The sequence below is a fragment of the Panthera tigris genome, chromosome B1, assembly GCF_018350195.1.
Source record: "Panthera tigris isolate Pti1 chromosome B1, P.tigris_Pti1_mat1.1, whole genome shotgun sequence".
Taxonomy (NCBI): domain Eukaryota; kingdom Metazoa; phylum Chordata; class Mammalia; order Carnivora; family Felidae; genus Panthera; species Panthera tigris.
The window spans coordinates 44,267,210-44,292,304 of NC_056663.1; the positions used below are offsets into that span (position 1 = coordinate 44,267,210).

General features: G+C 43.1%; 2 protein-coding genes across 21 annotated transcripts in view; one reads left to right on the plus strand and one right to left on the minus strand.

The window, feature by feature from the left end:
• FGFR1 (fibroblast growth factor receptor 1) overlaps positions 1–1,776 on the plus strand; it is a 49,838-nt gene extending 48,062 nt beyond the window's left edge. For all 16 annotated transcript variants that reach the window (XM_042983435.1, XM_042983439.1, XM_042983438.1 and 13 more), the window contains 3 exons: positions 239–376; positions 504–609; positions 720–1,776. In XM_042983435.1, the coding sequence (XP_042839369.1) occupies positions 239–376; positions 504–609; positions 720–896 (421 nt within the window). In that variant the 3' untranslated portion in view covers positions 897–1,776. The remainder of the gene's footprint in view (positions 1–238; positions 377–503; positions 610–719) is intronic.
• Positions 1,777–4,624: 2,848 nt separating this feature from the next.
• On the minus strand, positions 4,625–23,614 carry LETM2 (leucine zipper and EF-hand containing transmembrane protein 2). Of its 5 annotated transcripts, none has more exons than XM_042983451.1 (11): positions 23,519–23,614; positions 22,012–22,092; positions 19,520–19,973; positions 18,750–18,893; positions 14,629–14,766; positions 13,770–13,970; positions 12,538–12,657; positions 9,816–9,929; positions 7,141–7,233; positions 6,720–6,821; positions 4,625–5,947 (listed from the first exon to the last, which is right to left on the minus strand). In XM_042983451.1, the coding sequence occupies exons 2-11, from the start codon at positions 22,056–22,058 to the stop codon at positions 5,885–5,887; spliced, it is 1,476 nt and encodes a 491-aa protein (XP_042839385.1). In that variant the 5' UTR covers positions 22,059–22,092; positions 23,519–23,614; the 3' UTR covers positions 4,625–5,884. The 5 variants fall into 5 exon arrangements, with proteins under 5 accessions (XP_042839385.1, XP_042839386.1, XP_007097135.1 ...); XM_042983452.1 differs by lacking the exon at positions 23,519–23,614 and adding an exon at positions 23,060–23,511; XM_007097073.2 differs by lacking the exon at positions 23,519–23,614 and adding an exon at positions 22,575–23,038.
• Between the last annotated feature and the right edge of the window lie 1,481 nt (positions 23,615–25,095).

The following is a 25,095-nucleotide window of genomic DNA, read 5'->3' on the forward strand; positions in this document are numbered from 1 at the left end:
GGGGGTCCTCTTTCCATCTCAGAACAGAAGGAAACATTGTATGTGCGCACCTACTCTGTTCACTCAGTAGAGGTTGAAAGGCCAGTCTGTTCTCCAGCACTGCCCTTGGCGTCCCCCTGAAGAGTTTGTGCTCCGGGAGGGTGGGTTCAGGATGACGTGCTGGTGGAGAGATGGAGAGGGTTCTAGGCTGCCCGAGTTCTGTGCCCGTAAGACCCAGTGGCTCTGTGCTCACCCACAGCTGGTCTTTTGGGGTGCTCCTGTGGGAAATCTTCACTCTGGGAGGCTCCCCGTATCCTGGCGTGCCTGTGGAGGAGCTTTTCAAGCTGCTGAAGGAGGGTCATCGAATGGACAAGCCCAGTAACTGCACCAATGAGCTGTAAGCATGGGAAGACACTTGAGGTCCTGAGCCAGGCCCTGGGGACGAAGGGGAGAAGAAAGGGGCTTAGGTAGATCAAGTAGCCCTTCCTGGTCGTTCCTCCCCTGACTCAACAATCCTGTCCCAGATACATGATGATGCGGGATTGCTGGCATGCAGTACCCTCTCAGAGACCTACCTTCAAGCAGCTGGTGGAAGACCTGGACCGCATTGTGGCCTTGACCTCCAACCAGGTGAGGCAGTCCTATCCTAGACCTTCAGCCACCATCAACTAGGTGCATCTCTGTGAATGAACACTACCACAGGGAGGAGAGTGCCGGATCTTTTGTGTCTCCTTTCACAGGAGTATCTGGACCTGTCAATGCCCCTGGACCAATACTCTCCCAGCTTTCCCGACACCCGAAGCTCTACCTGCTCCTCAGGGGAGGATTCCGTCTTCTCTCATGAGCCGTTGCCTGAGGAGCCCTGTCTGCCCCGACACCCAGCCCAGCTTGCCAATGGCGGACTCAAACGGCGCTGACTAGCACCCCAGTTCCCATCCCCGAACTCCATTGTCAGCTGTAACCCTCACCCACCCCTCCCTGCGGGACTCACTGCCTTCCCCTCTGCCCCTTTCCTGCTGGCAGGAGCCGGCTGCCTACCTGAGGCCTTCACCCCATGGAGTTCACCTCTCTTCCTCCTCCTCACAACCTGCTTGTGAGAGAGAGGAGCAGAGAGGCAGGTACTTGCTCATGGCCACTTCGTTCCCTCCCAGATGTTGGACCAAGACCCTCCCCACCACCTGGCACTGCCTGGAGGGCTGGGGAGTGGGAGATGAGCAGGCATGCAGGCGAGAGCTGACTGAGCTTTCCCATGTTGGTTTTGTCTGCTTCGAATAACCCGTAAGCCTGAGTTCCGGTGGCGGGGGCCTCATCCTCATGGCCACCGCGGTAGTGAGGGGAGGTCCGTGCTCCGGGCCTCGGCTGAAGGCAACCTCTGCTCCAGATAGATGGTGCCAGTGGCTTATTAATTCCGATACTAATTCGCTTTGCTGACCAAATACCTGGTACCAGAGGATGGGGAGGCAAAGGCTGGGAGCAGTGTCGTGGCCCTGGGGCCCAGCCCCAAACTGGGGGCTTTGTACATAGCTATGAAGAAAACACAAAGTGTATAAATCTGAGTATATATTTACATGTCTTTTTAAAAGGGTCGTTACCAGAGATTTACCCATTGGGTAAGATGCTCCTGGTGGCTGGGAGGCATCAGTTGCTATATATTAAAAACAAAGAAAAAAGAAAAAAAAGGAAAATGTTTTTAAAAAGGTCATATATTTTTTGCTACTTTTGCTGTTTTATTTTTTTAAATTATGTTCTAAACCTATTTTCAGTTTAGGTCCCTCAATAAAAATTGCTGCTGCTTCATTTTTATATGGGCTGTGTGACGAGGGAAAGAATGTCAGCTGAAAAGGAGTGAGCCTAATGGGGCCCTGGGGCTGTGTCTGTGCAGAGGGCGCCACAAGTTCCCTGCAGTTCCCTCCTAAATCTCTTCCCCTCGGGTCCTGCACCGAGACCTCCGCCACAAATCTCCTACCCCTCCGATGCTTTTGGAAAGGCATCTATGTGTGTGTAATGGGCAGGAACCTCCCATCAGTGCACCAGAGGTGCTGGGCCCGGAGCCAAGGCCCCACCGCCCTCAACCACAGATCGTTTCCTCAGAGGAAACTGATGGGGTTGGTGGGGTTGGAGGGTCAGAGGGGGAGCTGGGGGCCTCCCTGGGAAATAGCCAAGAGGTAGAGCTAAGTGATTAAGAGGAGAGCTAAGGATTACTCCACCAAGGGCCTGCAGAAACTCAAACCCAGATATACATCTACCCCTTTATGTGGGTGTGGTTTTGTCTGTGCTTCTATGTGGGGGAAAGCTTGTCACTAAGATCAGCTTTACACTCGGGTCCCTTGCTTCATGTTTCCTGGCTTACTCTGTTCATGGCGGTCCCCCACATCGTGCTTCCTGTGTCTGTGACCGACTTCATGTGTTGAAACTACCACAGATCTTGGCTTCCTATAGTTCTTCCTGTACAAACTCCACCCCATCCCCCAGGAAAGGGAAAAAATTCTCTGAATGTTTGGATTTTGGCTGCTTGGAAATCTACTTTCTCTGCCACCTGCTGGTTATTGCTGCGTTCCACGCGTGGATCCCTGCTCCTCGGAACGTTAGCACTCAACCTGCTACCACTCGGCCTCTATACCCAAAGCTTACTCTTTGCTGGATTATTGCTAAATACAAAAAGAAGGTTCGATTCACTTTCATTTCTGCAGGGCAAATGGGATTGCTGCTTTAAGTCTCCTTTCTAAGCTAGCTATGTTTTGGCAGCTGCGGTGTTGGCCACTATTGTAAAGTTCTCTCTTATCCTTGTGTCTCTCTGTAAATATGTGTCTGTCAACATGTTACAGTTTGTGTTTATGCTTAAAGAAGGCGTAATTTGGTGCAAAGAGCCAAGAAATGAATTTCTGATCTTAAAACCATTTGCTTTGAGACCTTAGAGTGGTGTCTTTCCTTGCAAAGTACAGATAATTTCTGCCTTGGCCCTCCCTCGAAGCAATGTTATGTGAGTGGATGGAGGACCTATGAAGAGCTTCAGATGCCTTTGGGAAAGGTGCCAGAGAAATAGAAGGCACTGTTATGATAACCGTGATGTCCTTGCTGTTACTGCTCAAAATCACCCACAGATTTCCCCAGAGACTGAGCTAGCTGTCAAATAAAAGATAGTAAAATTGACCTGAGAGAAAATGAAGTGGCCATTTTACTTAGATAACCAGATTGGGTCTCCTGAGGAAAAGAATCCAGTTTACCTAATGAAGACGTCGTGCTGTCAAGGCACTGAATCTCTGGTTTCCTGAGGGTTAAAAGATTAGGGCCTGGGACCACCACAGCATTCATCAATACTGCCTTTCCACCTTTTCTAATTGCCACAGACTGAGGGTCATCAGTCCCTCGGTACCACTAATGTACAATATCGATCTCAAGTAAGAAAGATGGAACCTCAGGAAGCAAGAAATCTGTCTCGGGGACAGTGAAGCTGCTGTGACTATCAGCTGCCACTGGGAGGAGCCAGCAGGCCAAACTCAGTCGACATTCACATTCGGCAGCCAACCTGCTTTGAAGTTCCCTTAGTCTGACCTCACCTACGGTGAACTGGTGGTGACTGGGAAACCTTTAGCCTCGGTTTTAGCATTACAGAGCATTTATTTGATGTCACCAACATGACTGGTATTGTAACGACTCAAGTCCTGGCACGAGTGCAGGTCCTAAAAGTCAAGTACCACCAGCACCTCTCTCCCTGTTGTAGCAAAAAAATGTGGGAGACACAGGCCGAAGCTGACCTCACCACCGAGGTTTGGTTTTAAAAACTGCCTGAAATCGTCCCCAGTGAGATGATGAGCACCGGCACAGCTGAGGCAGCTGCCTCTGCAGGGAAGAATGGAGAGCAGGAAAGCGGGCTTTGTAGCAAGCAGCCTGGCATAGCCTTCCATTCCCTCAGTCGATGAGAGACGGAAGGTGAGCAAGAACCCAGCTGTTCTGGAAGACTCGGTCTGGGGCAAGTTCTCATTAGATTGGCACCTAACAGTATTCAGGGCCATGTATGCCGCGCCGCCTCCCAGGCGCTTGGATCGGAGCACAGAAGTGACATTTAATGAACATGCTGCCAAGTACAGATTTGCCCCTTGTTGCTCAAGGAGGGCTGGGGTCGGTGGTGTGCTGGAGCTGATCGTGCACACCTCTGACTCTTCTTCAGTGACCGCCTGTTGGCAGCTTGAAATCGAGCACTACAAATCAGGGCACCCCCTCATCAGGCAGAGCTGGTTGTTAATCGTTTACCAGAAAAACACCAGCTCGGTTTCAGCACGGGGATAGATGTAACAATCACATAGAGCCTGACAGCCAAGAGTGCTGTGTGATGATGAGCCCAAAGAAACATCCTTGACTTCTCTGAGCCACTATCCTAAGAACGGGAAGAGGGCTATATATCAGGTGTCTCAGATGCCTAGATGTAGAAAAAAAATGGGTGAGAGCCAGCTGGGGCCAGAACTGCCCAGGGGCCCCTTGACCTAACCAATCCCACTCTGCTTACAGGGAAAGCCAGAAAGAACCGGAGAACAGCCAACAGTATTTATGAATCATTCAGCTTAAACAGGATTGAACAAGTTGACTAGCTAGGCCCTTTCCCACCTTTAACACTTGAATGTGAGCTAATTAAAACAAACGCCCATCATTTTAAAAATGGGAAAGTTTATTGTGAATCACCTTACTGGGCCAACAGCAAAATCCATGGAACCTGCATAGTAGGGATTCGTCATTTAGCAGGCTGTGGTGGGGCTTTTCCTCTGGGGGAGAGGAGGCTTAAAAAGTATTGTAAGGTACAGATCTTTGCTGTGAAGTGCTGATGACAGTCCTCACTTAGGTGATCCCAGAGAGAGAGATTTGAGTTTTACTTGGTTTAACTGACTTCCACTTAACCGCTTTCAATTTCACAGCAAGCAAAGAAAACTAATTTCATCACCCCGGGGCCAAAGTATCTTTTCTTTCTAAGCATTCCCCAAGGGAAGAAAGCTGTTGGGTCAGCTGCATGGCAATCTATTATGTTAATGGTTTTTTTTGTTTTTTTTTTTTTCCCAGTATTAATAATAGTGAACACACCAAACATAAATATCTGAACATAATACTTGTTACTGGGTAGTACAGGGATTGTATCAAACTTTAACAACCCCTATGACCAACAAATAGTCTTGTTTATGGAAGACAGACTAGAAAAACATACACCCAGCACAGACAAATGGTTAAGTCTTAAACCCTTAATTAGGTTTCCTGGCAAAATGGTGGCTAATGAAAGCCACATGTGCTGGAATAGTGGCAGCCTCCCAGATTCCTGGAGCCTCTGCAGGCCCCAGAGGGGGACGTCTCAGAACAGCCAAGCAGCAGCCAAGCCTTTTGGACTGCCAGTCTGCTTAACTCCCCATTTCTTCTCCGAAGAGCTTTTTCTTCTTCATATCCAGAAAGACTTTACTGGGGAGTACATCCATCCCATTTCATAAGGTGCTCTGTTTCCAGGGCACTATTCATACTGATGGATCACTGGAAAAGTGAGGTGGTCTTACAATGGTTTTGGAGTTTCCAAGTTCTCACTCAAGCTATCTAAGATGCCAAGCTGATTCCATTATGCGAAAACTTTCCTTCCGTAGAGGACACGCACACAAATACGAAGCTGTTCAAAAATAACATGGGGAGGGGGCTTTACACAAAGTTTAGTGGGATGACATAATGGTACAGAGGAAGTTGGCTTTGCAATTATATTTCTAAACGGTCTGAACTTGGTCTCACTGCTGACATCATCTGGATGGTTACAAGGCCCCAAGGACGAAATGGCTGATCTCTTCTCAAACCAGACACAGATCGTCTTAGCTGGGCGGCCCGTTATGGATGCCACTGCGGAGGGCAGGGAGCTGGAGAGAGTGAGCTTCGTCCTCAGTAGTCCTTATGCTCCTTTTGAACTAGCCTTGCTGTTCTGGGTTGTCTTTTGGGATTTGACCTGGAGTGTCTAGGCATAAAACATAAGGACTTTAGGCACTGGTCACAGTCAGATGTGTGAGTTCTTCAGGAGTCCCTCTTGTATTTTCTTAATCAAATAATGACAGACCATAAAGTCAGATCCAAGGTTATAATTTACCTTGATAATAAAAATTTTAAAAATTTAAAGGGGGGGCCCTGCAAGCAAGGCCCCTGGACGTTCACCCCCAGATGTCTGCATGTTCGCTGGCTCTCTTCTTTGGTGGTCAGGATCCAGTGGAGATAGTCACCGTCCAACTCTCCCATGAACACCCCCCCCACCACCACTTACTTGTGTCATGCTTCTGCTCTTGCCCCAAATTCTTTCACCCAAATGGGAGAAATGGATAGATAAGTAATTTCTTATTTACATGCATTTCTCCTAAGATTTAAATTGCTTTCCTGCTAGTTATTTCCTGACATCTGAAGCCTGTGTGAGATACACAACATATGGGAACTATTTCCATCTGGCACAAAAGAAAATAAGAATCTGCCTATATTGTAATTAGCTTCTAGACTTAACATGTTTAGTCCTGATCCACGATTGCATTGGTTGATAAGGTGTTTTGTTTTGTTTTGTTTCGCTTTTGGATAACCGAGTTTTAAAAATGTTAGTGGTTATAAAATGACTAAAGTTCAGCCTACAACTTCCTGTTTGGAGGACAGGAAGAACTGTGCAGTGTTTTGCAATAGTTACAATTCTAGATTCTCCCTGCCCTTAAAAATAGCCAGAGAGAAAAGGCTTTCTTTTTTCAGACACTTACAGCTTCTTTAGCAGAAGGGATGGGTCCTTTCGGTAATGAAACAGGTGAAGATGGCAATATGGACGATGGGGTAACTGGGGGCAGTTGTATACATTCTTCATCCTTAAACACCAGAACTGAGAGTTAGGTTATGGGTTTAAAACAAAATGTGTACTAGATCTATAGTCACACTGCCATGACTGCCAGGAACTTGTAACAATGACATATTTTGGCACAGGATTCAAGAGGCTACATTTGGAACCTAATTGCATATAGCCAAATGTTGACCTTTCTTACAAATAGATCTGTTAGTACAATAAATATTCCTTATTTAAAGAACACCACTGTATTCAAATACAGTTTCATTGAGGGAGTTAAAAATATATGTTAACTTGTTCTCATTTTTAAAGCTAATTAATCAAATGAAAAGTAATTGTCCAACCTTAGTTCCCTTCAGTGGAGGTGCTACATCCAGCAGGTTCTCTTTAGATTCAGGAGAAGTAGCTGGTTCCACAGGAATATCCATCTTTGGAGACTAGGAAGAGAGATATTTTATATAAACATAAGCTTTCTGTTATTCCTGAAACTCAGAAGCACTTCATAGTAATAAATGCTTTCTAGCACAACTTGCTTTCCACTAAATCCCTGACTTCTTCCAACTATACCCTTTGTGAGAACATATGAAATATGTCCCTGAAATAGCAACTTAGTATTATTATCTTTGAATTATGAGCACCCTATATACAAAAGTTGCACCCTAAGGAGATCCTAGTATTAAAAATCCTCAGTCATTGAGACACCTGGCTGGCTCAGTTGGTGGAGTGTGTGACTGACTCTTGGTCTGAGCGTTGTGAGTTTGAATCCCATGTTGGGTGTAGAAATTACTTAAAAAGTAAAATCTGAAAAAAAAAAATCCCCATTTATGAACAAGCTCCTGATTTGTTAATTCTGATCCTGTTCTCACTCTCAACAACAATCATTCATCAGCTTTTTTTTTTTTTAATGTTTATTTTTATTTTATTTTTTTTTTTTAAATTTTTTTTTTCAACTTTTTTTTAATTTATTTTTGGTACAGAGAGAGACAGAGCATGAACGGGGGAGGGGCAGAGAGAGGGAGACACAGAATCGGAAACAGGCTCCAGGCTCCGAGCCGTCAGCCCAGAGCCTGACGCGGGGCTCGAACTCACGGACCGCGAGATCGTGACCTGGCTGAAGTCGGACGCTTAACCGACTGCGCCACCCAGGCGCCCCTTTAATGTTTATTTTTGAGAGAGAGTGGGTAGGGGAGGGACAGAGAGAGAGGGAGACAGAGAATCAATCCCAAGCAGGCTCTGCCCTGAGCCAAACAGGGGGCTTGAACCCACAAATCTTGAGAGTAACCTGAACCGAAACTAAGGGTAGGACGCTCATCTGACAGAGCCACTCAGGCGCCCCTCATCAGCTTCTAATAGCATTGATATAACTTAGTCAAAATTGACATCTTTATCATCTTGGTGTCTAATAAGTGATAAATTTGTCTGAATTATTAAAATGGTAGGTGCTGCTTAAGCACCTAATGGTAGGTGCTCCTGCAACATGAGGAAAATGTAAGGGATGGTATTTTAGAATAGCTAGCTAACTTACTTTCAAGAATTATATTAATTAGATTTGAAAAGTAAATATGTCACTGCTCTTTGGAAATAAGTAATTTCTTTATGCACTTTGGAGGGAAAAAAGCTACATATATCCTAAATTATAGTATACTTGATGTCTCTAAAGTCTTTACAGAACCTAGCATGCTACTTATTCGCATTTTGTATATATGGAAAATAGACGTTTAAAGACGTGGATTAAAAAAAAAAACTAATAAAATGCCTAGGAGCTTGTCATTTTGTCCTTGATTTCTAGGTTTTTCTCAAACATTCTAGAAAGCAGCATCTGGATAAAGGGCTTATGCCCCTCTAGAATAATTCTGGGAATACAAATTTAGCTCTGAGATATTACACTATTCCAAGATTTCCTTGCTCCTGAGAACAGTCTAAGAATGACAAATTTGTTCTGTCTTAATGACCAAAGATAGAGTAAGAATCAGGTAGGCTGCCTTTTAGAACATGGTCTGGGTTCCAAAATTGCTCCTACTCTCCCCAGGGTCCTTCCCAGACAAAGCCCAAATCTGATTAATCTCTGGAAATATGGAAAGGAAAAGCAAGGTGGTGTTCCCTGAAGTACATTTTTCATGCTGGAATTCATCTAATATCCCTTGGCTTGTCCGAGGAATCACTAGCTTAACTGAATTAAAAATGATTGGTCCCCAATCCAGAGTACTTCACTAAACCACATGTGCAGTGTCTTCTGTAATGGTCTCTCCTTTCTTACCCATGCAGGTTCTGACTTAGACATGAAGCCACAAAGTAGAGAAGTGAGAGTCCCTTTCTTTTTTTTAAAGAAAGAGATCGCGAGTGGGAGAGAGGGGCAGAGGGAGAGAAGCTTAAGCAGGCTCTACACTCAGTGCAGAGCCTGATGTAGGGCTCAATCCCACAACCACGGGATCATGACCGGAGTCAAAATCAAGAGTCGACGCTCAACCAACTGAGCCACCCAAGTGCCCCGAGAGGTCCTTTCTGATCAGAGCAAGATGCTCTAGTGATTGGGCCCATCCTGGGTTTTTCAGTAAAATACCAGGAGGGAAAAAAAAAACTGCTGAATTAAAGGCAACAAAAAATGATTAAGGAAACGAGTTGAAGGAAAACAAATAGTTTACATTCTAGATTGGCCATTGACTGCTTAAAAATTAATAGGAATCTGGACAAATAGACACGAAAGAACAGGGACTATTTAGTTTCAAAACAGAAAGTGGTGAAAACAGTCTGCTGCTGAAGACAAGATAGCTTAAAGAGAAAGAATAAATGGGATTCCTAAATCAAGCTGGGATTAAAAAAAGTAATAGCTCTAGAGCTGGAGCTAGTTTTAAGGATTTTAATTTTTTAAAGAATTCTAAAACGATTTTAAAGCCAGTTGGACCAAATTTCAAAAGATATTCCAAAAGAAAGGTCTACCCTAACTGCAAGAGGAAATAAGACATTTATGGAGAGGCCCCAGTAACAGAAATCCCGAAACTCCATAAACCCAGGTACTTACCTCCCCACTTAGTGGTATCTCAATTGGCTTTGGCTTCACATCTATCAGGTAGAAGGTTCGGGACAGGAGCAACAGAGAAGGAGGGACATTCTCCTTCAGGTGGAGGTCCTGCCACTGGAGAACGGGAGGAGGATAAAACACGATCGCATTGCAGAATGTTAGAACTGGACATGACCCACAGTCATCTACTGCTTCCCTGGTTTTACAGCTTCCCCAGCCACACCCTGGTAAACAACAGCACAAGGATAATGCTCTTCTCCGGGCTTCTGAGCCAGTAGTTGTGCTGTGCAACCCCCTCACACCAGTGGGATCAGAGTGAGAGAGGGGGTGTTCCATTAAACTTTCAACCCAATTGTGGCTCAAAGTAGCTCAGTATCTTTTCTTCGCCACAAAGCAGATAATGTGAAAGAAAAAATAAGACTCGTGCATAACCAAGGAAATAAACTTTAAAATGAAAATGAGACGTAATTTTCAAGAACCAAATTGGTCAAGCTTAAATATTATTAGAGCAATCATACATGACCAGAGACAAAATTCAAAAAGTAAAATGTAATCAGTAACAATAAGCCTGCCTTCTACTCCTACCCTTTGCTACCTTGTTTCCCGCCCTAGAAGCAACCAGTGTTACCAGTTGTCCTGTGAATATACAAACATACATTTATAGGTGTTTCATCTTTACATAAAGTATGATATATATACACTGTTCTGCCCTTTGCTTTTTTTTCCACTAAAATATCTTGGAGATTGATTCATATCAGTAGTTAATAGAGCTGCCTCTTTCTTTTTAAACATCTATTAAGTGTTCTATTGTTGCATGGAAATGCCACAATTTGATTATTTTCCTATTAATAAACTTCAGGCTGTTTCCAATCTTTTGCTATTATAAATGCAATGGTGCTGCAATGGATAATCTTATTGATACATCATACTGCACAAGTGAAATTTCTAGGTCAAAGTAAATGCATTTTTAAATTTTGAAAGATTATGTGGAGGTTTTTCTCAGCAATGCATGAGCACCCCTCTCCCCAACCCTCAACAACACAGTGTGTCATCAGACTGATCTTTGCCCACATAATAGGTGAAGGGGATATCTCGTAGTTGTAATTTATCTTATTATGAAGCTAAGATGTTTCATATGATTATCATTTTTAGATTTTCCTTTCTATAAAGTGTCTGCCTGTATCCTAACACAGGAATTTTTATTTTTATTTTTTTATTTTTTTTTTAATGTTTGTTTATTTTTGAGAGAGAGACAGAGTGTGAGCAAGGGAGAGGCAGAGAGAGAGGGAGACACAGAATCCAAAACAGGCTCCGGGCTCTGAGCTGTCAGCACAGACCCCAATGTGGGGCTCGAACCCATGAACCATGAGATCATGACCCGAGCCAGAGTCGGACACTTAACCAACTGAGCCACCCAGGCGCCCCGTGACACAGGAATTTTTAAATAATACATAGTGCTGGATGTCATATTGTTGGATTAGTATCCTCACTTCTTTGTGGTAAAAATGATACACCCTCTCAAGCAAGCTATTTGACAGTATGAACTCACCCAATACTCTATGTTCAAGAAATAAATGATTTTAAGAAACTTTCTCTACAGTATGTTCACCTTCCAGCCAGAGCAGGTCCGACACGTAAGAGGAAAGTGCTACCTGACCTGGTTTCGAAGCCACAACAGTGACTCCCATTCCAAAACGCTCTGTGTACATTTGATAGCACTTCTTACAGTTATGAGAATTTTAACAGGAGCTACTCCTTTGTTCGAAAACATTGATGCTCTTAGTTAAAATATGTTGTCTGAGGGAAACTATGAAACATCTGCTGCCAAAGTCAAGGCTTTACATTGGCTTGAGGCATTAACTGGAAAAGTGGTCCCAGGTGAGCCACCGGGCAAGGTTTAGAACTCCGGATGGATTCACACATGACAGGCCTTGGATTAGAGATTTTGCCCAAACCCGTTAAATAGCTGAAGTATGCAAAACTCTAAGGTGGCCCCAAGATTCCCTGTCCCCAGTGCACCCACACCTCCTTCCAGTTATTCAAGCATGAATGTAGGTGCTGCCAGGAGGAGTTTGCAGATATAATTAGGGTCCCAAGTCAGTAGGCCTTAAAGTAGGAAGTTATCTAACTAGGTCTCGCCTAATCACGTGAGATCTCTAAATGTGGAGCTAGAGGTCAAAAAGGGGAAGTCTGAGATGAGAAGCTTACAGGGGTCTGGCTAGCGAGAAGCTTTGCACTTCTGACCGACAGAACTTGTAAGCTAACAAACAGGTGCTGTTTTCAGCAACTAAGTTTGTGGTAGTTTCTTAGCAGCAACAGAAAACTAACAGAGTACCCTGTCTCCATCAAAAAAGTAAATCTAGCTTCTGGGGTGCCTGGGGGGCTCAGTCAGTTAAGCATCTGACTTCAACTCAGGCCATGATCTCATGGTTCATGAGTTTGAACCCCACATCAGGCTCTCTGCACTGAGTGCGGAGACTGCTTGGGATTCTCTCTCTCTCCCTCTCTCTCTTTGCTCCTTCCCCACTTGCACTGTCTCTCAAAATAAATAAATAAACTTAAAAACAAAATAAATCTAGCTGCTTCAGTGTCCCACTGCTCAATTACATGAGGCAAACTAAGGTAAGATGGCTCGCCTGAGAAGTCGACATTGCGAAGTGAGGTCTGCAAATCGCAGGGAAGAGAGTTCTAGTGAAAGTGGCCCGGGAGAGCCGCTACTTGCCTCTGTGAGCTGTTGTCTCAGTTGCTCCTCAGTGAGACCCAGGGATCTCATTCCTCGGGCCCTGCAGGCAGCCTGCAGTTCTGACACGCTCAAAGCACTCACCCCTTCTTTGGCAATTATCTGAAAGAAACGTAAGCAATGGTACTGGATCTTTCCGTCCCAATCTCACCAAACGCCTAAATTCCAACAAATCAGGGAAACACTACATCTCTCACACCTTGTCCTCTGCACTGACTAAAGGCGCAGCAGTTGGAAATGAAGGGAATCCTGCCAACAGGTATTAATAGTATCAGAGATAGTCCCATAACTCCCCCCCAACACTCTCATCCAAGTAGTTCTTTCCCCTCTTGGTTTGCATTTTGGCTGGTTGTGACATCTCTTCCCCTTCGTGGCAGCTTTAGGCTTCATCAGAAAATATTCCACTTGAAAAGTTTTCAGTGTTACTATTTGCTGCGTGTCCCAGTATCACTCTCCCCCCAACCCCGCCCCCACTGGGGCACAGCCCTACCTCTGGTCCACAAAACTCTCTCAATATCTAACAGTTTCTGCTTGTTGTGCCCCAAAACTACGGTACTTCTGGGACCGGTATTGTTTATTCCAAAGTTCTGGAAGCAACAGCTGAAATCTAAATGAGGCCAAAGGCATGGTGCTTTCTCAGTTCTGGGAATCTTGCTCCCTCAGGCAGAATGCTTTCCTTAAAGCAGCTGATTCTGACTCAAAAAACATTCTTTCCATTTTTTAAGGAGCCTAATTAGTAGTTACAATGCCTTTTCCTCCATAAGATGTCCAGGCTCTGCTTCCCCTCTCTGCATTATGACTTGTCACCCCTTCTTATCAGGCCAACTCACCGGGCAGAATATTTACTCTGGCATCAGCTCTGAGGAAGGGGAGCGGAGGTGTGGGGGTAGAGCACTGGCCTTAGCAATGGAAGACTCTCAGGAATCTCCTGGGCTGCTGCTCCTTCCCAGCAGGTCCTAACTACTTTAGATTACTAAATTACTAACTGCTTGTGAGGGCCTTCTCCAGAAAGTGCGTCAGAGTAAGACAAACAACTCCTAAAATGAGTAATCACAGTTCACGTTGTCATGGTAATGATTGTTTAAACCATTCAATGGTTTGCCAGAACCAGTCCCCGAGAAGATCTAAGAGAAGATATTGCACTTTATCACAAAGCCACCCTAAGGGATCTCCCATGCCTTGCTGATTCCCTATGGCTATAGTTAAGCTCTTACTTCATCATCTGCTTTGATAGACTTCAGTTTCATCAGAAGTTGAAAGCGAAGCAAATTGTTGGTTCCAAAGGGCTGTAGTTCTAGTAGTTTGCAGAGGGCGACCAGCTGAGGTCGGTCTAGGTGTTCCAGGGTTAGCTGATCCTCAAACAGTTTGGAAAAGCGAACTATCTCCTTTGTACTGGGCTTGTGGCCTGTCTGAACCTAGGCAATGAGACAAAGAGGTTCATTAAAATGTATTTTTTTAAATTTTTTTTTAACGTTTTATTTATTTTTGAAACAGGGAGAGACAGAGCATGAACAGGGGAGGGTCAGAGAGAGGGAGACACAGAATCTGAAACAGGCTCCAGGCTCCGAGCTGTCAGCACAGAGCCCAACGCGGGGCTCGAACTCACAGACTGCGAGATCATGACCTGAGCCGAAGTCGGCCGCTCAACCGACTGAGCCACCCAGGTGCCCCTAAAATGTATTTCTTACTTAATTTAACCTTCCCTGTAGACTATTTGAAAGACACATCAAGGCATTCACAGACTCTATCTTATGTCTGGAAATCGGCCCTGTGGTACAAAAAGGAGAAATCTGTCCAAGTCAGTCTAAGTCAACTGAAAAATCAGGAGTAGTTCACAAGTCTGACTCTAGATCTACAGTTCTTTCCACGAAGTTATCAACGTCTTCAACACATGACTGCTTTAAAATGGGTTTTTCTGCAAATCTCTAAATGTTTGCAGTATTGTATCTGTATAACTAAGGTATCTGCAAAGTCAGAGACCATGAACAATTTGGAAGCTCCATGATGACATGAAGTTTTCATATAACTGCCAGCCTGGAAGTTGTTGTCTGGTATTACAAAAGAGACGGACACCTGTTTGACGTAGGATGAGAACTGTGTAGAGGCGTCTCCCAACTTGGCCCTGTTCCTCCTTGCCATTTCTGTAATTGTTTCTTGAAGAAATTTTGCTAGTTCCAACTTTGCAGCCATTTTCTTTTTCTGTTTTTCTTCCTTAATAATAGAAGACGAGGAAGTTAATCATTCATGATTGCAACTTCATAGATAAAGATGAGAAAAAAATAACCACCACCTTGTTATTGTTCATCCCTACTTCATGTGTTAATATTATTTTCAGACCTAATTAAATGGGTTTTGTGAGAAGCAGAATAAAAACTAGCCTGTTTGCAACTTGACTCCTTAATCTTACCTTTTATTTGTTACTAACACAATGATCATAAATATTTGATAGATCCAAATTGTCCCCTCAATGGCAGCCTTTGTCATTATTTAGAATGAGATCTTATCTCTTAGCCTGGTACAACCAAACCATCTAGTTGGACCAACTTCCGGTCTCAGTGGTCCCAGATGTTGCATGAGCCAGAAAGTAACTGGGAAAGAAACTGGGAAACTGGGAAAGTAACTCTATGCTACTGTAGCACATAGTTTCATACAAAACAGATACAATTAATTATAATACACTGACATAAGTGTTACAACAGATGTGAACAAAGCACTACACAAAAAAGAATTACATGTACATTCCTTTTTTTTTTTTTTTTTTTTTAAGTAAGCTCTACTCCCAGGGTGGGCCTTGAACTCCAAGATCCTATGATCTACTGACTGAGCCAGCCCCTAAATGTACACTCTTAAGACTTAATGTTGACAAGTATTTCTAAATCCTCATTCACTATCAGAAATGCAGTGTGGTAGCATTTTCAGAATAACCATAGTCAGGACTCAGGGGGATGGAGAGAAAGAGAAATCTTTGTCTATTTTTTAAGTTGTCCAAGAGATTCTAATGATCAGTCAATCATAGCAATCATTGATTTTTAGAAAGATCTGAAGAGAGAGACGCAACCAAAAAAAAAAAAAAAAAGAAAGAAAAATCACACAATGGCAATGGCAATACCATCATGAGATCCATCCATCCATCTATTCATTTATTTACTGAGCATCTACCCTGTGCTAGGAGCTGGGGATAAAACAAGCAAAAACAGAGAAGAATTCCTGCCCTCATGGAACTTCTAGTCTAATGGGAAAGACAAACATTAGTGACTAATGATAATCCAAAATTTCCATAAATTAATGTAAAAGTGTAACAAATAAGTATGATGAGAGTGAATGGGTGCTCTAATCTGATGTAAATAGTGTCCTGCCTCCCATAACCTGCTTCCCTCCACCATCACCTACTCTGTCTGTCTGTCTCATTCATCTCCATGAAAAGAAAGAAAGAAAAAGGTACTTTCTAAAACTCTGGCCATGATGTGTGTATATGTATGTTTGGGGAACAAGAAGTGTTGAGGAAAGAGGAATGTTTAGATAAATCACTTCCTCTCTGCCCCCATCTTCCTGCACGCACAAATACATTCCTTGGAATCTCAAGATATTAATTCTATGTCCTGATTACTTTAAACGTAAGTAAACTAAACCACTACCAGTCAGTTAAATATTGAAGCTTGATTCTACCCCCTAACACCTATCTCAAATGTATCTTCAAGTTTTTATTCCTAATACCACTTTCATAATTTAATCCTCTCACTCCTGTGCTACTGTCACGGTATTCCAGATGATTTCCCTCCCTTGACTCTGCCCTCTTCAATCCTTCCAGCTAGCAAAATTATTTTTCTAAGGTACAGATCTAATCATGTTACTCACCCTCTGCGTAAATTTACCTTCCATCATTCACCATGGTCAAAGGCAAACTCTAAATTCCTTAGGGTGGTAGACGCTTTCCAACCTGACCCAACACATCACTTTTGTCTCATCTTCCACCATGGATCTCCTTGTATTCCCTACTCAAACCACAAAGAAGCACTCAGTGTCTCAGATTCTGTCATACTCTTTTATACAATCAAGCCATTGTAAGTGCTACTCTTTCCATCCAGAAAGCCTTTCAAATGCTGCAGCAAAATTCTACCACTTTTCTAGTCTCAGTCGCCTGGCTATCTCTTCTATGAGACATTTCCCAATCCCATTTAAAAGTTGTCCTTTTCAGGAGTGCCTGGGTGGCTCGTTGGTTAGGTGTCCTACTCTTGATTTGGGCTCAGGTCATGATCCCACAGTTTGTGGGATTGAGCCCCACATTGGGCTCCGTGCTGACAACATGAAGCTTGCTTGGGATTCTCTCTTTCCCTCTCTCTCTGCATGCCCCACCACCCTTCCCCCCACTGCGTACACACTCTCTCTCTGTCTCTCTCAAAAGAAATAAACATTTAAAAACAAATACATAAAAGTTGTCCTTTTTGTCCTCTTGTAATGTCGTGTTCATGCCTTTGTACTTCTGTGTAGTAAGAGTGGCACAGCATGGAAAGAATGAAGGGGCCACCCCAGTGACCATCCAATGAGGATCCCTCTTCTCCAGGACGAGTCTTAAGCACTAAAGTGTCTGTCTGGCTAAACCTACTATTCAACTAGTCCCTGCAATAGCAGTTGATTTTTGTTTTCTTTTTTTTTTTAATGGTTAAAAAGTTACGATTCAATGGGATCACATCGTCAACAAATGATGCTAGAAAAACTTGGTATCCACACGCCAAAAAAAAAAAAAAAAAGTCTTAACACTGATGTTCCACCTCTCACCAAAATTAACTCAATACAGATTATAGACTTACATTTAAAACTCAAAATTATAAAACATCCGGAAGAAAACACAGGAGGGGCACCTGGCTGGCTCAGTCAGTAGAGCAATGCGACTCTTGATCGCAGGGTCGTGAGTCAAGCCCCATGCTGGGTGTGAAGCCTACTTAAAATAAAATGTAAAAAATTAAAAAAAAAAAAAAAAAAAAACATATGAGAAAACCTAGGTGACCTAGAGTTTGGCAATGAGTTTTTAGATACAACACCAAAAGCATGAGCTAAGAAAAAAATCTATCGATAAGTTGTACTCGATTAAAATGAAAAACTTTAGCTCTGTGAAAGCCAGTTAAGAGAATGGACAAGCCATAGGCTGGGAGAATATATTTGCAAAACACATATCTGATAGAGGACTTGTATCCAAATATACTAAGAACTCCTAAAACTCAACAATAAGAAAATGAACAACTCCATTAAAAAGTTGGCAAAAGACAGATACCTCCCCAGAGAAGATATACAGGTAGCAAATAAGCATATGAAAATAAGCATGTGTTCAATATTACACCTCATCAGAGAATTGCAAACTAAAATAACAATGAGATATCACTTTACACCTATTAGAATAGCTAATATTCACATCAGTGACAACACAATGCTGATGAAGACAAAGAGCTATGGGAACTCTCTTTGCTGGTGAGAATAAAAAATGGTATCACTACCTGGGGAGACAGTTATTTTTTTTTTTCCAAAACAAAACAGTCTTACCATACGATCCAGCAATTGCTTTCCAATGTACTTAGGAACCCAAATGAGTTGAAACCTTATGCTCGTACAAAAACCTGCACACAGACATTTATTTATGGCAGCTTTATTTATAATTGCCAAAAACTGGAAACAACCACGATATGTTTCAACAGGTGAATTCAACAACCTGTGGTACATTCACACAGTGAAATATTATACACTGATAGAAATGAGCCATGAAAGGAGTGCACACTGTATGATTCCAACTATCTGATATTCTGGAAAAGGCAAAACTATAGAGACAGTGAAAAGATCAGTGGTTGCCACTGATTTGGGGAGGTAGGAGGAACAACAAATGACACACAGGGCATTTTTAGGGCAGTGAAACTATTCTGGGTGATAGTGTGATGGTAGATACATAACATTATGCATTTTTCAAAACCCAAGAACTGTACATTACAAAGAGTAAAGCCTAATGTAAAGTATGAAATTTAACTAATAATAATATCTAGATTTTGGTTCTTCAGTTATAACAAACAGACCACACAAATGCAAGATGTTAATATAAGAGAAATGGGAGGTGGTACCTGGGGACCCTTATATTTTCTGCTCAATTTTTCTATAAACGTGAAAACTGTAAAGTCTATTAATTTTTTTTAGTTTTAAAAAATCCTACATACCTTTTTGGATTCACTTTCAAAAGTTGATGGCAACATCTCTGGGAAGAATTTCAGAAATGCTGGTAATAAGAATTCCATGAAGGGTACAATGAGGAACACCATAAATGGAACCAGGCGGAAGAAATCAGCACAAGTTCTCAAGAGCTAAAGAATTAAATGCATATGCGGTATTCATTATTTTAGGGCATGCCCAAAACAAAAAAAAAAAAAGAAAGAAAGAAACCAAAAAAGGATGCCTTGGTTCTTAAAGTGTTAAAAACCCTTAACAGATTTTCTCTCTGTTTATAAAATGGAAAGGTAGAGTTTTCCTCTTTACCACAGCTCTGAAGTAATATCTATGGGACACCTTCAAGGAAATCTATGACAACCAAAACATGTTATTGGCATCTCTTAGCTTTCACCTAAGTTAGAGGCCTGTACTTTAATAATACAGTATCTGTTAAAAACTGATTTTTGAAATGCATATACAGAATATATCAACAGTAGTTTCTACTTCGGGTGCACAGATCAAACCCGAAGTTTCTCCACTCTGTGGGGAGATCAGAAAATACAATTATAATCATCTTACAGGCAAATAAGAATCTTGCCTAAAGTTGGAGGGTCAGTCAGTTTCAGACAAATAAACTCAATCAGAAACTCTGGTTCTCACCATCAGTTACTACTTCTACTTTGGGATTTTTAGGATGAACTTTACGTTGAGTTTAAAACTTGGTTCCCCAACATTTCACTTTAATTTTACATTTTCTTTCTCAAGTATGATGCTTGCCTACCCTTCGTCTCTCTCGTCTGGTCAGCACCTGTCCATGCAATAGCCTCCAAACCATCCGGGCAGCAACTTTGGTGTCAATCCAAAGTAAATAAAATCCATTGTAATAATATTTAAGTTCACCCATAATTTTTTGTCTATAAGATTGCTTTTCTTCTTTAATCTTCATGCCAGTTCCTTTCGTGGGCTCAGGGTTTGTCACCTGTGGCTTTTTTGGGGTTTGCTCCGGCTGAGGTTTACCAGGGACGTCTTGTAGCCAGCAAGTTGATGTGTGTAGCTTTTGTATTATTCTAGTTCGTAAGTGCAGTACTTTACTGCCTGACTGATTAGGACAGGAGTACTTCTTGCTTCCATAGTCCTTCATATATGTTTTCTTTAAATGGGAATCTGGCAAGTGAAGAAATGCAAATGATGGGGAGTAAGAAGAGCTGGTGAGATGGACAAAATGGCTAGGGAATCTGGAATAAAAAGCAACATCCTCTGAGTTGAGCACATACTAGGACAAACTCAAAAATTAAAGAAATAGACATTTTCTCTGGTTAAAAGAAAACAACAGTTTTTAAGGTTGTATTTTAAAAGCACATGATAGTCATTAACGAATGAAATATAACTTTTTACCCCAGTTGAAGAAAAAGGTACTTCATGGTTGAATGATATACTCTAGAAGAAATACTAATAAGTTAGTTCCTAAAAATAACTGGTATATTACAAGTTAGAAACCCCACAACTATTAATTTAAAAATCTAATGGCAGGGGAGCCTGGGTGGCTCAGTCGGTTAAGCCTCCGACTTCAGCTCAGGTCATGATCTCATGGTTTGTGAGTTCAAGCCCCGCGTTGGGCTTTGTGCTGAAAGCTCAGAGCCTGGAGACTGCTTCAGATTCTGTGTCTCCCTCTCTCTCTCTGCCCCTCCCCTGCTCGTACTCTATCTCTCTCTCAAAAATAAACATTAAAAATAATAATAATAAATAAAATAAATAAAAATCTAATAGCAAATATTTTTCCATCACGGTGTGTGTTTGAAAGTGTTGCCTTGGGGCGCCTGGGTGGCTCAGTCGGTTAGGCGGCCGACTTCGGCTCAGGTCATGATCTCGCGGTCTGTGAGTTCGAGCCCCACGTCGGGCTCTGTGCTGACAGCTCAGAGCCTGGAGCCTGTTTCAGATTCTGTGTCTCCCTCTCTCTGACCCTCCCCCGTTCATGCTCTGTCTCTCTCTGTGTCAAAAATAAATAAATGTTAAAAAAAAAAAAAAATTAAAAAAAAAAAAAAAAAGAAAGTGTTGCCTTTATCTACTCTCATGAAACAGGTGGAACGTTTGTGTCTTCGGTTACTCTGCTGACAATAAGAATACTGTTTGAGGGGTGCCTGGGTGACTCAGTCAGTTAAGCATCTGACTCTTGATTTAGGCTCAGGTCATCTCAAGGTTTGTGAGTTTGAGCCCTGCATCAGGCTCTGTGCTGACATAGTGGAGCCTGCTGGGGATTCTTTTTCTCCCTCTCTCTCTGCCCCTCTCCTGCCCGCTCACTTGCTTTCTCTCAAAAAAAAAAAAAAAAAAGTAAGATTGCTTGAACAAAACTCTTCATGGCCTCCGTGGGTATTAACCAATCACATAATACTGCTTTGTCTGTGTAGTGCCCATGGACTCCCTCAAATGAGAGACATTTACAGCTGAAATGCCCTTCACCTAAGATTCTTCAAGAATCTTAGGTAAGAATTAGAATTGGGCACCCCATCCATAGATTTCTATATCATAGTTTTACAATAGCTCATAATCTTCAGTTAAATTAGCACATTAGATTGTTTGAAAATAAAAAAATGACCCATCTAGGCAAAGAAAGTTCCTGGCAAGGACAGCTCTTCTGGCAAAGAGATGGCTTTTCCATTCTTGTGGACTGTTTTTGAAGCATGCCAAGATAAAACACATTTTGAAGGGCCAAAAGGCAAAATGTGCAATGTATCAGGCACAAAGTAAGTTCTCAGTGAATATACTTTGGAATAGTAAGTGATAACAGACCCTACTATGGCAGTTATGCGGCCTAGGACTGGTTTGTTTACCAGCCACTGTACTCATTTTTATATCTAAGGGCGGCATGTAACATTTATTGATTATGGAGGTGTCACTCTAAAACCATGATGTCTTCTGTCTTACCTGTGCCATACATCTACAGAATTACTCAGGCTGAGTTCTAAGGCATATAGAAAATTCAGGGTAGGTTTAAATACCATAAAATATGAGCTTCCTAAAAACCAGGATAGTTAAAGGCAACAAAACTTTACTTTTTTAAAAGGTTTTATTTTTAAGTAACCTCTACACCCACGTGGGGCTTGAACTCACAACCCTGAGATCAAGAGTCCAACACTCTTCCCACTGAGCCAGCTGGGTGCCCCCAGCAAAGCTTTAATTTGTTGTGTAACCAGCCTATCCTTTCACATATATCTTTTTCATCTAGAAGAAAATTCATATGAATTTGGCAGGGGAAGGGGGGGTTCCACAGCTTACCTTGTTCGGGCAATAGCTAAGATTGTATTATAACTGTAGAAAGCCATATTTATATTTGTCTCAACTAGTCAACATAGGAACCTAGACAGAAGGAGTAAGTACACAATTTAGTATTTTAAAAACACATCAATTATAAAGATATCAGGATTTAAGTGTTTACTATTGCAAGGGTAGAAAATTTGCACATTCCATGCAAGGCATAAAATCTCTCTCAAGTTCATGAATGTTTTCTCAGCCCTGGATCTGGAAATGGTACTTTGAGATCCCAACAAACAGAAATAAGTTCTAGTATAACGGTGCTCATGATGGCGATATGGTCTTCAAAGACTTCTATTTGTGGTCAGTAACACCTAGTAACCCACTAGAATGATTGCCAGGTTATTAAAGAAGCTAAGCAATACACACTTATTTGTAGTCTAAGAATACAGGTAGAATGAAGTAAATATCCTGAATTTGTTTCACTTAGCTTTTCCCCCATACTTGGCCAAGCTGCCCCAAACTTTAAAGACTGAAAGTACTCACTAAGCACTCATGTAGCAGTGAAGAGATAACATGGTACCTACTAATAATTCAAGTGGAGGTAAATCGGTTTCCTGTATTGGTGGTTCTCCAGAGTCCAAACTGAGCTTTGCACCTTTAAATAAGCTTTATCAAAACCTTTTTCCATCCTGGGGCGCTTTTCAGCCAAGGGCTGCAAGGTGCTTTAGTAATATCCCTTAGCGTCAACTCTGCCTTCCTGCAGCTGGAAAAGGCCTAGACCAGGGTGTTCTCCTGGACGGAAACCTCAACCACAGAGCTGACATTTTGAACAGGAGTTCAAATAATCCTTCGGAACATCTAAAAACATCTAAACCCAGGCTAAGGGCGGGTGGTCTCCTGCTGGAGGGATGCCACACCCGATCCGGCGGTTAGCCTGCTCTCTGGCCCCCGGGCGCTCCCGCCCGGGGCTGTGGGCAACCACTTCCTAGGCGGGGACTGCCGGGAGCCCCGCCTGCGCCATCGCGCCGCCCACGCCCACACGCCGAGGGCCCCGGGCTTCCCGGGTTACCTTTGCTTCAGGCCCTTGACGACACAGGGGCGAAACGCGCTCTCGGCTTTTGTGCACGTAGTGTGTTGGAGGGTTGTGTTTGTGGTAGCGGGGTCTCGGGGGGGGGGGGGCGGTTCTTTGTGTTTGGGTGCGGGGATGATGCGGGTACGGGGGCGACAACCTTGTCGGCGATCCAGGTTTATGGAAGGAAGCCGAAGAGAAGCCGGGCGCGGGGTACGGAAGAGAAAAGAGGAAGCGAAGCACCGAGGGAGGGGGAATGGAGGTTGAGCTCCAAAGTTGGGGGGCGGGCAGGGGCACGAGGTCAAGGGCTGAGGAGAGTGCTGAGGGGAACTGGAAGCTGTCGGGAAAACTGGACGCTGATGGGAAGAGCGGATGCGGAGCGACCGGGCTCCGGAGGGAAAAAAAAGCAGGCGAAGTCCTCCGAATAACAGCTGGAGGACTTGGCCCGCCCACCCCTACCTCCTTGGGCCGGCTCCCGGGAACGGCTGCCTCAGTCCTCCAGTCCCTTCCCAGTCCCCCCTCCCCCAGCTCCCCATCTAGAAGGGCCCCGGGCCAAGTCTCTATGGCTCCACCTCTTTCCTCACCCGTTACGTCGCTCTGAGTGACGACACCACCCACCAATAAGCGCTCGGGTTACGGGGAGGGAGGGCGTCCTTCGCTGTGGCAGCCCTGGAGGTAGCGAAGGTCCAGCTGCCACCAGCTAAATGACCTTTATATTGGGCTCAGTTTAAGAAGAGGCTGTACTGCGGGAGGGGGCAAGACTGACGTTTTTTCGCCCGTCCACACTCTATGAGCTGTGGGCTAACCCTCACTGAAGGCTAAAGAACCTCTTACCCTACCGATGGCGTAATATGCCCGATAGTCGCCATGGTAACCATCTTAAAGTCACGAATTACATCACTTTGATGTACTCCCCCACCCCCACCCCTCCGAATCAGCAACTGCCGGGGTTGGGGTGGCGCCGAGAGCTAGGCGGAGAGGGAGTGGCAGAAAGGGCGGGAATGGTTAGGAAAACATCCCTTTCCTTTCTCCGAGGCCTAAGAGTGGAATGCTGTGAAATCTTCATATGGAAATATGAATTCCACTAAAGTAATTTGCTTTATAAATCCGTTCTTAACAGATATTGTTTATGATAGTAGTTTGTGTAGAAATGTCAAATAACATTTAAGATGTATATTATAGTAGCCGTACAGTGACGTAGGCACTACAGGTTTGGGGCACTTCAATTCCTAGGTTGGGTAACTGAGCCATCTTGGAAAAGTGAAAGACGCAGAAATATTCTCGCTCTCTTGTTATTTCTACTCATCCATTTCCTCTGGCTCTAGAAGAAAAACAGCATTTTTAGTGGCTCTACTTGGACTAACACCAGACAACAAGGAATCGCTTTCACACGGATAATACTTCTCTTAACATGTGAGCTGACCACAGACCCTAGTCATCTGGGCTGCACATTTGTAAGAATGAAAGATGGCGGGTATTGAATTTCAGTTATTATTATTATTATTTTTTAATGTAGACTGCATTTAATCCACAAAGCATTTTTCAGCTAATAACCAGTTAGATCAACCATATTAAATAAGCAAAACTTTTCAGTTTGGCCACGAGAGGGCTCTTTGTGCATGTCTGATGCCCGAGTTTCCACATAAAGGTTTCACTTCACGTTCTGTGTTTACTAGAATTAACAAAATCTACAAAGCTTTGGTCTCTTCACCTTTCCTTTCCTGAAAATTCCCGATGGCAAATGTTGAGCTCTAAAAGGCTAGGCAGTTATAATTTTCAAATTAATTCCATAAATTAATCACTGCACTATCATAAACATGTACTTTTCTGGAACAGATCATAAAGATGCAAAAATATTCCTTTCAGTTCCCTGGGAGACATTTTATACCAGGAAATATTCTTATTCATGCATTGTATTCACTTACAACCAGGCACAGTGAAAATCATTAAGTATTCATAAACCAGATGAACGATTCCAACCAAGCTCAGTATTGGAAAGATGAGCTAGATTTTCTACCACAGCCATATGTCAGCAA